Genomic DNA, 15628 nt, shown 5'->3' with positions numbered 1-15628 from the left:
CGGTTTCGGTGTTGGAAGGCATGCCACATGAGCTGATGATTGTATACTCTTTTGGAAGATGCATGACCGCATGCTTGGAGCCAGCATTTAGAGGGGTTTAGAACATGAAAACTTCGTTGCCGCTCGATTTCAAAGCGTTCTTCGCCTTTGGGATTCTGAGACACTGCCGACCCACACGCTTTAACTTATTCTCTGTTAAAGGAGAGCAAGTAAAGAGAGAGATAGAGGGACAGGCTTAGAAATTTCCCGTTAACACCCTCAAAGAACTACGAAGGGGAAGTCAGCCAACACTAAAACCAAAGACCGCATAGAACCCATCAATCTCCGCTCAATCAAACCTCCAAACGTCCCACGATGACTAGAACGTAGATAACTCGACCGCACTACTAAAGAAATAAGGAAAACATTCTTTCCACAATATATTTCCACAAAGAAAGTTCATAAAAGAAAAACTAAGGTTAAGCCCTACGAAATACGAGAAAGAGAAGAAGAAAACATCACCTTAAGTGCCCTCGAGATAGTAAACCCTCGCCACCCTACTTTATTTCTTCATCCGTGCTATACAAAAGATCTTACCCTATATAACAGACCTAGCACATAATTACCAACGAAAAGCTTAACATATATACTTACCTTATTTATTCTTCCTCTTATTCCTCCTTCTCCTTCACTACCGCCACTTACTTACCCATCCTACCATCTTCCTCATCAAGCTTTTCTCTCTCTATCGAGAGATATGAAAACGTCGATCGTCTCTATAATATAAGCGAGTTACTCAAACAACACCACAGAAAACCATAAGTAGAGAAGAAAAAAAAATAACCACGTTCTATATTTCGGTATGTTAAACTCTCCCCGAACACCCCCCTTCTCTCTCTCTCTACATCAAAAGGTGGCAGCAGGGGCGGTAGAAACTAGGTAAGTAGTAGTGGTAGAAGTAGTGGTAGAAGTACTCAAGTCATGTGGTATACCTTTGACCAGGGCCGGGGCGGACGGAGCGCAGAGCGCGGACGCGAGCAGGCGCGGGAGGGGGAAAGCCGGCGCAAGGTGGGGAGAGAGAGAGAGAGAAAGAGAGAAAGTAGTTGTGCATGCACTTTTTTGGTTTTGCCACCGCCTATTGCAAACACGCCCCCCTCCTCCCCTGCGTCTTCACCCTTTTCCATTCCCCCACCACCACCCCTGCCTCTACTTCTCTCTTTCGCCTCCCCCTATTCTTGCCGCTCGCCTCCCGCAATTCTTTCCCACGTCATTCGCTCGCTTCCTTGCTTTAACTGCAACGACAAAAAGTAACATGCATACGAATGCACGTACGCACGCACATTCTCTCTCTCAGCCCTTCCCCCAACCCCCTGTGTCGTAACTACCTCTTGCCGTCGTCAAGAAAAAATTCCCTTACATCCTCCTTCCTCCCCAAACCACATCGGGCGTCAATAAACTAGTAGAGACGTTCTCGCATAACAACATATTTCCCTCCCTCTGAGTGATCCCGTTAATTTAAAAGAGTAAGAGATGTGAGAAAAAAGGAAAAGGGAGGAAAGTAAGAGGAAAAGAAACCAAGCAAACTTGTAACCATCAAAAGAAACACAAAAACAAGCACAGGCTTTCATAATCTAACAGCACTTGCCGCCCATGCCGGCGTTGGCGCCCGAATCGTTGACGTTGACGCCGCTGCTGCCCTGGCCGGGCGCCGGGTCGCTGCGCGCCGTGTCGATGATGCGCTTCTTGATGTCGGCCGCCAGCGAGTAAAACGCCTTGTCCACGTTGATGTTGCTCTTGGCCGACACCTCGAGGAAGGGGATGCCCAGCTCGTCGGCCAGCGCCTGCCCTTGCTCCGTCGACACCGCGCGCTTCTCCTCCCAGTCGCACTTGTTGCCGATCAGGATCTTGTTGACGCCCTCTGTCGCGTGCTGCTCCACGTTCGAGAACCAAGTCCGTATGTCTGTTGCGCCGATGCCGGTCCCTCGCGCGCCGCACATCCCCCGTAGGGAGCGGTGCGTGAGGGGCCGCGTGTCATTAGCCTTCGTTGTTCCCTTTCTTGCAGAAATGCTGTAGACGGAGGGGGAGGGGGATCTCCTTCTGTGGCTTGACCAGCTCCGCCGAAGCTCTCCCGTGGGCCGCACCGCCGCAATCGGCGACGTGCTTGTGGAGTGTGGGGCGGAGGCGAGCCAGGAAGCTCCGGGCAAGTGGACAGATATTGGAAACAAGGTATACATGTGCATACGAGCGGGGCGGGGAGGGGGAGGCGAGGGGGGCAAGGAGAGTAGACGTACTGTTGAAGGAGCGCTCATCGGTGACATCGTAGACTAGCAGGATGCCCATGGCACCGCGGTAGTAGGCGGTGGTGATGGTGCGGAAGCGCTCCTGCCCTGCGGTATCCCAGATCTGCAGCTTCACCCGCTTGCCGTCGAGCTCGATGGTCCGGATCTTGAAGTCGATGCCGATGGTGGTGATGAAGGACGGCGTGAACGAGTCCTCGCTGAAGCGCAGCAAGCAGCACGACTTGCCCACGCCCGAGTCGCCGATCAGCAGCAGCTTGATCTGGGGGAGGAAACTTGAATGTCAGCGTGCGTGCTTTGGGAGTGGTGGCAGGACGACGGCATCCTCGCCGCGGCGGTGCGTTGTCACGATGGCGGAGGTCAAGCAGGCAGGCGGGGGGCAGGGGAGGGCGTGGGTGGTGGGTGGGGAGACGGACAAGGAAGTCATAGTTTCGTGTGCCGGCCATGGTTGCGGAGTCGTGGCGGGCTGCGGAGCTGGGGAGGTGGTGGAGGGAGCGTGGAGAGCGGCGGGTGCGTCGTCGTCGGCTTGATGGTCGGTGAGGGAGCTCGCGGGGGCTTTGTTTCGCGGGCTGCTAGGGCGGTCGGGAGCGTGCGGGATTGCGGGGGCTCTCGCGGTCGCAGTCTGGTGGTGAGTGCGGTGGATGGCGGGGGTCGGTGGTCAGCGGCTTGGAGGTTCTGGCGGGTTGTTCACTCCTGGGTGGCTTTACCCAGAGCCAGATAGCGGCATGGGGAAGGACCGCCAGCCCACGGACCCGGACCTGCATCCACCTACACACCGCCCGCCAAGCCCTCCGAGACACTGCCCAAGTGCGGCCGCCGCCCTGCCTGCGCCCCCTCTGGCGGCCAGCTCGTGCGCAGCGCGCTGCTCTGACGTCTGGGGCTTTCATTGTCTGTGGCTGGCGGGCGCACAAATGCCGGCTGACTTGGCCAGGCCGATCATGCGTAAACAGGGTCCCTGCCACGAGCCGCCAGCCGCCAGCCCTCTTCCCTGCACCACCCCATGCGAGTACGTCTAGCGCCTGCTCAATTGCTACATGCTGCTTTTGCTCCTACATGCCTATGCACCGCATGCTGCGTCGTGATGCGTGATGTCGTTTGCGGGCCTCATGAAAAATCAGGCGACGCCGCAGCTTGCTACGTCATGGGGGATCCTATGTCCGGCCCATGCACTACCCGCTGAGATTGCTCTTCACAGCCACTTTGCGTACGCCCACCGCATGCGCTTCACCACCTTGCGCTGCTTTGCCACGCCCGTGCGGATATCCACCAGATCCTCCAGCTCCTCGAGGAAATCATGAAACGCGCGTCCCGGCAGCACTCGGCTCGCGAGCTGCCGCAGAACGTGTACCTCACAAAGAAGCAGGCCGTGGTCCTTGTAAAAGAGCTCGCCGTACTTGGTCGGCTGCGCGTTTGTTAAGATGCGGTCGATGTTCCTGACGCACTTGGTCAGTCTCCGAGACAACGGCGCGCTTCTGGATTGCTGCTTGACTTACCTGAACACACGCACGATGTGGCTGGACACCTGCGACTTGCGCACGCCCTTGCGGCTGCCGAAGGTGCTCTGCAGATATCTCGTAATGCCGATGCACACCATGACGCCAGGCGTGAGGCCAATGAAGCTGTCCGCTGTTAGCCAGGCCCTCGGCACCGTTGCCGAAATGAGCATCAACTTACCCAAACAGCAGCTCCTGGCTCTTGAGGATCGAGTCAATGCCCGACATGGCCACTTCCACATCCACCTTTGTCTTCTGGATCTGAATGAGCAGCGCCCTGATGAGGTTGCCCGAGATGGCGCCGACAATGGGCTTCTGCATGTCCTTCTCGTACGCCTTCAGCACCGGTGTCAGATCGCCTTCCCGGACGTGTTGTCGGATCTCCGCGATCTGCAGCTCGCTGAGACTTCCGTTCTCCGGGTTCTGGACCGCGAAGTCGACCACCATCCGTTCCAGACTCGCCCTGTCGCCCTCCAGACTGCGCTTGCTCATGATCGAGACCTCGCTGTCTTCGTCGTGACGGATGGTGCCAACGATCTTCTTTGACGGCTCTATTATCCAGTTGTTGAAGAAGTCTATAGTCGTGCGGCCGAGATCGCGTATCGACGCAAGGATTTCGGTCCGGTGGCCCATCACAATGCGGTAGATAGTCGTCGACGAGACCTGGGAAGTTAATCAGCTCGGTTCAGCAAGCCCCCTGCAACAGACTTACCAGCAGTACAGTGGCGGGCAGCCAGTAGCGGATGATGCCAGACGGTCTCCCGTGCTCTCTCGTCCTGGTCCGCAACTCGGTCTGATAGCTGCTCAAATGCGTGTCCAGGATCGTCGTCAGGCGCTCGGCCACCATGGCCGGGTTCAAGCTCAGCGCGCTGTAATCCGACTCCTCTAGAATTTGATAATACCGATCCTGATCCGTCCTCGCCGCGACCGCGTCGTCGAAGTCGTCGACCGGCACGTGCGGATCCGCGACCTCCTGCAGCACAATGTCCATCAGGGCGATCGACCGCGTCACCGCGCTCTTCCACCGGTGCCGCGCCGCATCCTCGCTGTGTCTATGAGCCGCCGCCGCCGCCGCCGGCGTCGCCGTCGTCGGCGTGCGGAATCCTTCGTCGTGCGAGCTCTGGTTGCTCAGGCCCTCGCCCAGCAGCACGCCCAGCGCGTTGGCGTTGACCAGCCGGAGGCGCTTGAGCGCGCTCTGCTTCGCGCGCGCCTCGTTGCGCACCAGCGCCAGCGGGCTCAGCACCTTGCGCTGCACCTGCACCAGGCTGCGCTCGCGCACCGCCTGCTGGACCAGCCCGTAGAACTGGGCCCAGCCCTCGCGGCCGCCGCCCAGCACCACGACGTCGCCGCCGCGGCGCCGCACGTCCTGGTACACGGCCTTGCCCCACGCCCACACGCGCAGCGGGCTCGTCTGCACCGAGTAGATGGACGCGTGCCGCGCCGAGCCGAGGATGTCGTCCCAGTACCAGATGTCGTCGGACAGCGGCAGCGTCTGCTCGAGGATGGCATTGAGCACCAGGCCGTATGTGTGGGCCGTCGCCTTGCTCAGCAGCAGCCACTCCAGCTCGTGCTCGTAGCTGGGCTCCACCGCGTCCGTCACCGAGTACCGCCGCCGCTCCTCCCAGTGCTCGTCGTGGTGGAGCTCTCCCTCCTCTTCTCCGTCATCGCCTGCGGTTTGCTTGTGGGCCACAAAGTGTTGCTGGCAGGTGGAGCAGTCGTCGGCGATGCGCGCCTGCTGGAGCACGGCACGGATGCGGTCGCGTGAGAACAGCGACTTCTTGTTCTGCGATGTCGACAGCGACTTGATCAGGCTCTGCAGGTGTGAGATGCGCGCCTGGTTCGCGTGCACGATGCCCGTGTCCGTCTGCGCGCCGGCTTCTGTTGTTGTTGCGGTGGCGGAAACCGACACACCCGCCGTGAGCGGCAGCCGGTCGAGCTGGCTGTCGATTCGCTGGACCTGGCTGTGAAGCAGAGAAGAATGTCAGAGATACAGAAACTCCAATGGCAAGCGGCGGGTGGCGGGTGGAAACTTACTCGGCCACGAATGACATGTTGACGGCGCGGGGCAGACGACAATGGGCGGAGGGGCAGGATGTGCTGACGATGGAGAGGTAGCAAACGACAACAGCTCAGCCCGCCGCGTGCATGTTTCACAAGATTTTCCAGGGCCTGTCGCGTGTTCTTGCTCTGCGTTGTTCGCCTTCTCCACTTTCCTCTCCCAGCCACCGACCCTAGCAAAAAGCAGCCGCTGGACGTGAAGCAGTCGACGCGGGTGGCTCGTCCCATGACGTAGGCCGGCCCAGAGGGGACACAGCCATTCAGAGCGGCCAGAACGGCGGGCGGCTTGCCGGCCCCCAACACCCCCGGACTGCGGCCCGCCCTCCGCAGGGAATTCCCCAGCTGCACCACCGCATATGCACAAGCATGGTCCTGCTCCAACCTAATCGCGCTGCATCTCCCACGATAAGATTAAGGCTTGCTCGTGCTCGGCCTAGCAAGCCCTGCTGCTCTTCAAGATCCAGCGGCTCCGTTGCGGCTCCGGCAGGCGAGGTAAGTAAGCCGTGTCTGCCTCGTGGCCTTGCTACGATAAAGCGACATGTCAAGTGAGCCGCATGGCACTTGCCCTCTTCAGCTATACAAAAAAGCAATCAACGGCACAACGGTCAGCAGCCTCACGGACCCTTGCATGGTATGCACATACGAGTCGTCGTATTGCCGCAGGGGCTCCGGATGACCCGTCATCTCCTCTCCACGTGAACGTGCACGCGCGTCGTCATTGGCACAATAACTTTCTGCTCGGTTTATTATCGTGCTTCGTATAGATGGGCGCGGGCACTTGACCATCCTGCCTGCCGTTAGAGCGTCTTCAGAGTTGACATCATATGGGAGCAAAAGACGAAATGAGGGCACTCGTGCATCTGCGGAATCACGGACGATACACTTGTCCAAGTAATAGATCTAACGAGGATTCGCGAGGATGACGAAGCCGCGGCTTTGCTATACAGCTTTACCATCATATGTCGATCACGTTTGAGCCCTGTCGCGTGGCCCAAAACACGCTCGCAACACCATGCTTCCTAGCCTCAAACAACCCCCGTTTCGCAACGCCGACCATCTGGTGAGCATCATTTATCTTCAATCTATTCATTTTCGTTAATCAATTCTGTCACCGAGTCCATATCAAATGTTGTACGTTCAGAATGGGGGGTATAAGCGTATCCATAGATTTGTTTGCGTAGCTACCGTCCTCTGGGCGTCATGTTGGAAAAAGTTTGTCCCGAATTCCGCTCTTTCTTATGTTCTTTCCCGAAACTGGAAAACGCCTTGTTGCCCTTATCTCTGATGGCAACTAATGTTCCAAACCCCATAGCACCAGAATATGTACTTTTTTCAAAAGCTGCCTCGATAAAGGCAAAAAAGTGTCGTAAAGGAAACAAGTTCGAGAAATGGAAAAAGCAGAACAAATGGGGATATCTAAGGAGTGACTAAACACTAAGCACCGAAGGAATGAGGTAGAATCGAAAAATGAGGGTATGTAGAAGCATAGGTGCTGCACGATCCCGAGGCCGTAAGTGCCGAGAAGAAAAAGACTCCCACAAGAACACCGGCCCAAATGCTTGTAAGTGGCTTCCCAGAAGTGAAAGCATAAGGAAAAGAGGAAAAGGATACAAAGTAAACGCTCCGGCTAACTCCGAAATGATTTTTATATGCATGTCCTTGGTTGCCCTACGGTTGGTCGGTACGGGCTCTGCGCTTGTTCTTGAAGCGCTTGCTGGCCGCTCTGCGGACTCCTCCTGACTTTGACCGCATCGATTGCGCGTCAACTTCCTTCTTGCCGAACTTGGCGGCCCAGTTGCCGCTGATACGGGCAATGTCTTGCTGGTGCGCACGACGGCGCTCAACGCGGCGTGCATCAATCGTCTCCTGCTTGACGTGTCCGAACCCGTTGCGACGGCGGAAGCACGCGTCCATGAGAGAGTTGGGGTCAATAAGACGTCGAGGGAGCGTTTGAATGATCTGGAAAACCTCCATAGGGTCCGAGATAGCCCGGATCTCAGCCTCGCCAATCTTCAGGATGGCCAGCGCAATGCGGAACAACGTCTTAGAACCTTCGTAGAAGAACGAATCCCACACGCGCAGGACCGTCTCGATCGGGAAGTTACCCACGAAAAGAGACATGAACCACGAAGTCATGGCGAGCGAGACGGTGGGGAGGCGAGCGGAAGTGGTGGTCACATTCGGCTCGAATTCCTTGGTGTCGTCGATCTTGTTCCAGATGGCCGGCATTGACTCGCGGATGCAGTGCATGAGAACGCCAATGTCGATGTTGGCTTCCAGCACGCGACCGTGGGTCCCAGGAAGATGGACGCTGGTGATGATGTCAAGCATGATGAATGCCTTCTCCTCGTCTTCGTCCAGGAAGATGAGCAGAAGACCGGCCAAGAAGTTGAGCGATTGGCAGTATCCGATTCCGGGGTTGTGGACGGCAAAGGCTTGAAGCACGCGACGTAGCGCGCGTAGGATCGGTGTTTCACAATCCGGCGTCAGGTCGGTGGATTTTGTGTCAAGCAGATGCGCCGCGTTCATGGATGCTCTCGACTCGGGCCTGAATCTGACGTTGTCCGGGAAGGTACGGTTGAGATCGCGCTCGATGTGCTCGCGATCTTGCTCGCTGAGCTGACCGTCGTTAACCTGCTCGACCAGTTCCCAGTACAAGCCAGGGTTGGCGGCCTGTCTGGCGGGGCCTCCACCGTAGTAGAACCAGGCTGCACCCCTCCACTCCGGGGGAATTCCTTTGCGAATAAACCTCTTCACCTTTTCACTCCGCGGCGGGAAGCGGGTAGGCTTGCTGATGGGAAGTCCATGCTGTCTCATGAGGTTCTGCCACTTCTTGCGTCGGCGCTCGGTGTATTCCCTGTAAGGCGCGTTCCACGCGTCATATTGCTCCACCGTGATGTACTGCGTTGCCTTCTTGAAGCCGTATTGGTCACGAGGAATCGACGACCCGGCCTTGAGCTCCACCTTCTTCTCCATGACCGACATCCTCGGGGCGAGCATCTGCGAAAACGTCTTGTCTGCTATCATGCTGATGGATCCCTTGGACTTGTTTGTTTTGCCCGATGCGGCGGAGCGGGCGGACCTGGCGGACCTGGCAGACTTGGCGGATCTGGCTGACTGCGGCGGCGGGAGTTGGGCGGCGAGATCTTGTTCGGCCATGATCTTGGACACTCGATCGTTGCGAGACGGGGTAACATAAGGGATATAGTGGTCTGCAGGGGCATCGGGGCCGAGACCTGAGTCACGGAGGCTACTTGTCGAGTGTCGTCGCACCCTTGGCGGTGTCTGAGCTTCTCCCGGGGTGGTGTTTGTGGGAACCTGAGACGCATAACCCTCGTCCGACCCCTCAGGCACGTCTGCCGGATCATCCTCGAATCCCATCTCGTACATGTCAATCGCGTCCTCGACCGTCATCAACTCCTGCTCCGCATCGGTCTGCTCGAAATCCGTCTTCTCTACATCGGTGTTTTCATAATCGGTTGTGTAAGGAGTGGTGCTCATCCCGCTTCTTTCGGAGATGATGCTGCTGCGCTCGGTGCCGCTCGCGTCGACAAAGCCCGAGGACGAGTTGGTGAAGTTCGAACGATAGCTCGACCGCATTTCCTCTCCAAGGACGAGCGGCCTGCCCGGAGGCTCCCGGCGGAGCATCGAGAGGTAACTGTCGCGGACAGTGCTCCTCCTCTCCCTTCTGTGTCCCTGGGCTGAGACCACTTCCCGCGCGCGCAGCTGGGCCAGGTTCGGAATCGACGTCGACGTCCTAAGCGTGCGCTGCGGCTTGCTGATGGTGTGGGAAGACGCACGCGGGCGAATGCGAATAGAATCGGGAAGCGGGTCCACGATGTCCTCGTCCGGTTCATCGGCATCCGTACGGGTCGAAATGGGCGAACCGAGCGGCGAGGGCTGGAGGCTGTGCGCAGGGTCGTCGGTATAGGGCTTGGAGACGGTGCTCGTCTGGCGCGAGCGGGTGGAGCGAGTGGAACGGGTGGGGGAGGGGTAGTCCACGGCGGAACGAGGGATCCGGGACTCGTTGAGAGGGGACGACAAGAGAGGGGATGCGGCTCTTTGGCGCAGGCGCTGCGAGGACCTCTTGCGCAGCGGAAGATGCGGGAGCGGCGGCGCGACGGGAGGCGGCCGCTCTGATCCTTCACCCGCGCTGGCAAGCGAGTCTCTCGAGCTGAGGGACTCCCGGGGGGTGGGGAGCCCATCCAGGCCGACTGGGGGCCCGGAAAGGATATTAACTGGGTGCATCTTCAGGCCGTTCAGAAGCGAGTGGCTCGGCGACTGCGGCGCGCTTGTCGGCGCCGTACTAGGGGGCGGCGAACGCAGGTCCTCAGGGCGGCGCTTAGGCTGCTCCCTCTTCTTGTGGTGGAGGTGAAACCCGAGCCCGAGCCCTGAATGCCCGCCGTCGCTTGCAGGCGATTCCAGCTGCAGAGGTCCCATGGTCATCTGCGGCATGAGCGAATCTCCTCTGCTGCCACTGCTGCGGCCGACGCCTGCCTGTCCCTCAGATTCCACGCAGCCTGGCGCTCGGCAATGCTCTGCATTCCCTGTCTCGGGGCGGCGCGCAGAGTCGTCTGTATGGCTGCTCGGAATGGGTGCGGCTGACGGGGAACCGGGAATGCTGCGCGTTGATGCAGGCCAAGGTGGTCAAACGAGCGGCGGGTGCGGTAAAGAACGGACGGCCAGTTGCTCGCAACGGCTATGGGGCATGGGAGATCGTGGCTCGGGGGGCGAGGGCGGCAGCGCAGCTTGTAGCGAGCGACCACGCGGTGTTCCGGGGAGTTAAGCAATAGGCGTCTTGAGAAAGAACGCTGGCATCCGTGAGCGCTCGGGGCAGGGCGGAGCGTGCATGAACGGAGGTATCATTTCGCTCCGCTCCAAGGGCCAGGGGCGGAAATCCTCGCCGCGTGATGAGGGCGCAAGGTCGCTGCACGCGCTAAAGCTGAACTCCGTAATTGCGGATGCTGTGCGGCCCTCGCTGGCCGTCGCAGCCCGCGCGTCTAGTCTGAGGCAGCGCCCTGCCGCAGCTGTGAGGGCGCGACGGTTACAGCAGCCAGGCGGTGCGGTCACCAACGGGCGGGAGCTAGCAGCATCCATTATGCCAGCGCGATGTGCCCGCGCTGGTTGGCCAGCCGCAGCCTGCGCGGCGATCCGTTGGCTGCGCTCCCAAGCCTCCGAGCCTCCGACTCGCGGGCCAAGAGCCGCGCGCGCAGCTGGCCGCGCCCATCGACGGACAGCTAGAAAGCCTGGCTGATCCGGGATCTGCTCAGGTTGCAACCGATGAGAGGAGCACGTCCGCCATACACGCTCGAAACGCTCTGCCCTACCGCTACAATCCCGGTCGCCGTTGAAACGCTTGCCAGAAAAAAACCCGGACGGCCGGCGCTCCTGCTGCTGGCGGGCTCTGGGGGCAGGCTCCCGGCTTGTTAATTTCTCCCAGTCCACCGCGAGGTCCGTACTGCCGCGTGCTGGCCCACGCATCCCGTCAAAACGTCAGCGGCGTGTCCTTGGACGTGGATGACACCCATGTCGTCCCGACTTGGCAGCTTTGTTTGCGAGTTGCGCGCTCAACATCTGCGGCCGGATCAGCGCCAATCGTGAGATCAGCGCCGGCCGGGAGCATCTTCTGCCATGTGGCTTTTGCCGACGATGCCGATGCAACAGCACAGTACGAGGAACAAATTTTCTCTGCATGCCGTGCATAAAATCACAGGCCGTTGCATGGAAGGACGTTCTGGATTCAAGGCGGATTAGTTAGCCGTCACGACAAATGTCCGTAGGATTCCCGAGCGGTGAGGCTGAAGGTTGTTCCTTAAGCGTCCTAAGGCCATGCGCTGGTCCTAAGCACAGCCTCTACAGTGAAATGAACCGGCGCTTCCGGACGTACTACGTAGACTTGTGCTGGGCAAGGCGGCGATGCACATGGCAGCCCGACAATGGTTTGCAGGAAGCGTCGTGTCCTCTATTCCATGACGTCCAACGGCCGGCGGTCTCGACCAACCTATGCACGTGTACTCTGGCGTGAAGCCCGTCCCGTCCGTCCTGCACGTACCTGTGCCCGCAAAACTCCGGCAAAATGCAACCGTAGAAGTCCCAACATACAGATCCCGGGCCTGCCTAGTTCTTGCCCGAAGCATACCGCTTGACCCAGTCCTTGGCCGTCTTCTCGAACTCTTTCTTGTCCCGCTTGTAGACTTCGGCAATGGCGGGCTCGACGGGGTCGGCCACGTCGGGTTCGATCATCAGGTTGTGGACCATGTTGAGCACCGCGTTGAGCTTGTTCGGCGGCTTCCACTGGTCCGGGCGCAGCATTCCCAGACACATGAGGCCCTTGTCGTCGTTGCTGACATTGGGGTGGTAGATCTTCGTGTGGAAGTTGAGCACCGGCGGCTTGAAGGGGTAGTCCTTGGGAAGGGTGATGACGAGGCGGAACTGGCCGCCCTGCAAAGACCACGGGCGTGAGAATTTTCTCGTAAAGTAAAGAGAGATCAACAGGAGCACTCACGGCGTAGACGGACTGCTCGGGACCCTCAATCAGGACCTCCCACTCATGCACGTTCGACTCGTCGACGAGCTGCACCTTCATGCTCGACGGCGGGTCGTTCGTGACCTCGGTCAGCTCCTGCGGCGGCGGGTCAGCTACCGGGGCGCACTGCGACGGGGTGATGCGGGCGGGGCGGTACCTTTGTGATACGTTTTTGCGAAGCCATGGTGTTGGCGGGGTGCTGTCGTCGGCTGGCGCTGAGCGGGCAAAGAACCGTGGATGATGGCTAGCTCTGGCACTTGACGAGTGGAGTCGCAGGGTCCAGAAGCTGCAGGTGCCGTGGCCGGGCTGGCAGTAGTCCAAATTCCACTCTGCAGGGCGCGCACGTTAGGGAAGAGCGCCGTGGAGTGCTGGCTTGGGGCACCGTGATGCAGGAGAAGTCATCGCGGCGGTGCGTAGTGGCGGGGTATGCGTAGAGCCAGCCATGCCATGCGTCAGACCAGTCTCTTCGCCGTGTCTGCGGCTTTCTCTGCCCACGCACCAGCGCTGCCGCATGCAAACGGCCGGCCACCGCTCGTCTCTGCGCTTTCGCCCGCCCGCATGTCCTCCGTTCCACAAGCCCGCGTGCCGTCTGAGCGCCGGAGGCTGCAGCCCTCGCAATGTTGCTTGGAGCTTCGCGATAGATCGATAAGCCCCACTGACTCGCTACGCCTCCCTGACACTCATCACGTCCAGCTCCTGAAACCAGCCTCATCTTCGCAACATGATTGCCAATATCCTCCGCGCCCGCAGCCATCCTCCTACGCACGGCAGACTTACGAATCGCCGCTGCTTTCGGGGCGCTGCAGGCCGATCTGCCAGCCGCCGTTTTGCCATTTGCGGACACCATTGCGGCGCAAGAAAAGGAGGATCGCTCCTAGACTGACTTGGGCGTCTGAGCGCGACTGATTCCAGAACGACGTCGAGTTCTAGCGCCGCGGGTCTGACGGGAATGAGTTCTTCCTTTCCCCAAATTGATTATGATAGGCGGGTAATATTGGACGCTGTCTGTGTCCTTAACATGCCTCGTCCCGAAGCCGCATACCATGGCCTCGGGAGCCGCCCCGATGAAGCGAGATGGCCATGTTCCGTCGGATCTCGTCTGCAATCTTTGGAGCATCAGTCAACCTGTCATGGGTATAATAAGCATCCCACGGACCCCCAGCCCGGACTTGTCAGGCAGTTGGCAGCACCACACTGCGTCGCCAAGAACGCCGAGGTCAGCTGGTCTTGAGCCAATCGGCCTTCTACCGCGACGCATCTTGACAATCAGTCGGTGGTTGGTGTGCGGAACATGAAGCTATTCAGGGGCTTACTAAGCCGATATAGATGTTGGCGGACTGGCGGTGGTCAGACCGATATTGGGTTACAAGCCTGAGAGCTAGGATTCCTTCCATATTCCTTCGTTGAAGTCAACAGCACCCAGCCGTACACCATGCCGGCTCGGCTCGTTAGGGTGGCACAGGGATCGCGGAACAAAGGCCGATATATCCGCACTCTCCAAGGTAGTAGCCGCCAAACTAAGCCTTCAAAGGGCTGCAGAGTTGCAAAGAGTCTCATCCAGGTCAGCTGGCATCGGGAAGTGGCGCGTTTGGATATAAGCACCCCGATAACAACGGGCTGGGGATTACGGCGTAAGCGCGTGTAGCGAGGAAACCGGCACATTCTTCGTCATTCTGCCATCGAAATTAGGCATAGAAGCGTGCGGATGTGCCGTAGACCTGCCACGGCATGTGAACCATCTGGGACGTACACCAGCAATCCCACGAATGGCTGGTGTGGATGGGGCGTGACAGCGCTGCAGACAGCTTGTTTAGGCTGTCCGTTTCGAACGACGCCCGCTCTCGCGGTAACGTTGGTGTTGTTTCAGGCAGCTGGCAGTCGGCGTCTCTCTTGCTGCACGGAGCGGCTGCACGATGGCGCAAACGGCGGCAGGAGAGTTTAGGGCAGCTGGGACGCATGCGCTCATGGGCGGCGCGCGCGCAGGAGAAGGGCCCGTCGGGGCAGGCGCGGAGCTGCATGAACCAGCGCAGGCGATCTGAGGCGGTCTGCGTGGGTGCTCGCTGCAGGGCATCTGTCATAGGGGAGAGAGCTGGTGCAGTGAGGGGCAGCGTTGGCTTCCGAACGCCCCCACTTCAAGTTTCCGTGCGCGCGCCCAAGGTCAACACTTACTTGAACCCTATTATCCCGCCAGCTCTCCTGCACCGGCCCAGCATCTCTTCTGACAACACCCCCGTCCCAATCACGCCCACCCTCACGCACGCCATCGCCCTCGCGCCCACGCTCCGCACACCCGTCCCTAGAAGCAACCATGTCTTGGCAAGGTGCGCCGTTGCCCCTCCGCCGCCTCGCCATGTCATGCACTGACTGACGCCTGAACAGCATACGTCGACACTAGGTACCGTCTGCCTGCGCGCCCCGCGCCCCTCCGAGCCTTCTGCTAACCGCCGCACCACAGCCTCGTCGGCACCGGCAACGTCGACAAGGCCGCCATCTTCAACTCCGAGGGCAACAGCGTCTGGGCCGCCTCCGCCGGCTTCACCGTATGTTCATCGCATCCCACGCAATTCCCACGCCGCTGCCGCCAGCCTTGCCGCCGCCGGGGCTGGCTTCTGCACGCCCGATGCGGTGCGCGCGGGGCTCCTCGATGTCGCAATCGGCGGCGCGGCCGGACGGGAAAAAGGATGGCATGAGACCACGGGGCTAACGACGATGCGTGCATCACAGGTCGCCCCCAATGAGATGGCCGAGATCGTGACCGCGTACAAGGACAAGGGTGATGCCAACGGCATCAAGGCTGTCCAGAGCAGCGGTCTCCACGTCGCCGGCGACAAGTACATCGTCCTGAAGGCCGACGAGCGGAGTCTTTACGGCAAGAAGGTTAGCGCATTTCTTCGATCCTCATTCGCCACGCATGCTGAGACAGGCCGATTTCCAGGGCAAGGAGGGTCTTGTCATCGTCAAGACTACCCAGGCCATCCTCGTCACCCACTACCCCGAGACCGTCCAGCCCGGTGCCGCCGCCAACACCGTCGAGCAACTTGCCGACTACCTGATCGGCGTCGGATACTAAGGGAGCATTGGTAAAGGAAATGGGGTGAGAAAGAAATCCTGCTCGGCATATGGCTTTCACGGACGATGACGCTGTTGATGTTGTAAACCTTTTAACTCGCATACTCCCCCTTGCTTGCGAGGGGTCCCGGAGCCGGCTCATAGAAGAAGCTAAAGTGTAGTGGATGTTGGAGACATCATACCGCCCTCGTCTCGGGACGTCGGGT

General features: G+C 59.4%; 5 protein-coding genes across 5 annotated transcripts; 1 reads left to right on the top strand and 4 right to left on the bottom strand.

The window, feature by feature from the left end:
* Nucleotides 1–1610: 1610 nt before the first annotated feature.
* Nucleotides 1611–2722, bottom strand: SEC4 (GTP-binding protein; the record flags this gene model as incomplete). Its single annotated transcript, XM_066772761.1, has 3 exons — nucleotides 1611–1939; nucleotides 2271–2538; nucleotides 2693–2722. 3 exons carry the CDS (start codon nucleotides 2720–2722, stop codon nucleotides 1611–1613), a joined length of 627 nt encoding a protein of 208 aa, XP_066638040.1.
* Nucleotides 2723–3465: 743 nt separating this feature from the next.
* NCA2 (Nuclear control of ATPase protein 2) lies at nucleotides 3466–5820 on the bottom strand (the record flags this gene model as incomplete). The annotated part of the gene is made up of 5 exons (XM_066772760.1): nucleotides 3466–3709; nucleotides 3770–3895; nucleotides 3951–4432; nucleotides 4482–5730; nucleotides 5804–5820. 5 exons carry the CDS (start codon nucleotides 5818–5820, stop codon nucleotides 3466–3468), a joined length of 2118 nt encoding a protein of 705 aa, XP_066638039.1.
* Nucleotides 5821–7495: 1675 nt separating this feature from the next.
* SLS55_001263 (uncharacterized protein) lies at nucleotides 7496–10075 on the bottom strand (the record flags this gene model as incomplete). Its single annotated transcript, XM_066772759.1, has 2 exons — nucleotides 7496–10009; nucleotides 10067–10075. 2 exons carry the CDS (start codon nucleotides 10073–10075, stop codon nucleotides 7496–7498), a joined length of 2523 nt encoding a protein of 840 aa, XP_066638038.1.
* Nucleotides 10076–11944: 1869 nt separating this feature from the next.
* On the bottom strand, nucleotides 11945–12537 carry SLS55_001262 (uncharacterized protein; the record flags this gene model as incomplete). Its single annotated transcript, XM_066772758.1, has 3 exons — nucleotides 11945–12268; nucleotides 12333–12449; nucleotides 12511–12537. The coding sequence occupies 3 exons, from the start codon at nucleotides 12535–12537 to the stop codon at nucleotides 11945–11947; spliced, it is 468 nt and encodes a 155-aa protein (XP_066638037.1).
* Nucleotides 12538–14661: 2124 nt separating this feature from the next.
* PFY1 (profilin, required for normal timing of actin polymerization in response to thermal stress) lies at nucleotides 14662–15423 on the top strand (the record flags this gene model as incomplete). The annotated part of the gene is made up of 5 exons (XM_066772757.1): nucleotides 14662–14674; nucleotides 14733–14748; nucleotides 14809–14893; nucleotides 15078–15230; nucleotides 15277–15423. The coding sequence occupies 5 exons, from the start codon at nucleotides 14662–14664 to the stop codon at nucleotides 15421–15423; spliced, it is 414 nt and encodes a 137-aa protein (XP_066638036.1).
* Nucleotides 15424–15628: the final 205 nt, after the last annotated feature.

The sequence above is a fragment of the Diplodia seriata genome (assembly GCF_021436955.1).
Source record: "Diplodia seriata strain FDS-637 chromosome Unknown scaffold_1, whole genome shotgun sequence".
In the NCBI taxonomy this organism is placed as follows: Eukaryota; Fungi; Ascomycota; class Dothideomycetes; order Botryosphaeriales; family Botryosphaeriaceae; genus Diplodia; species Diplodia seriata.
This window is presented reverse-complemented; position numbering and strand designations above follow the sequence as displayed.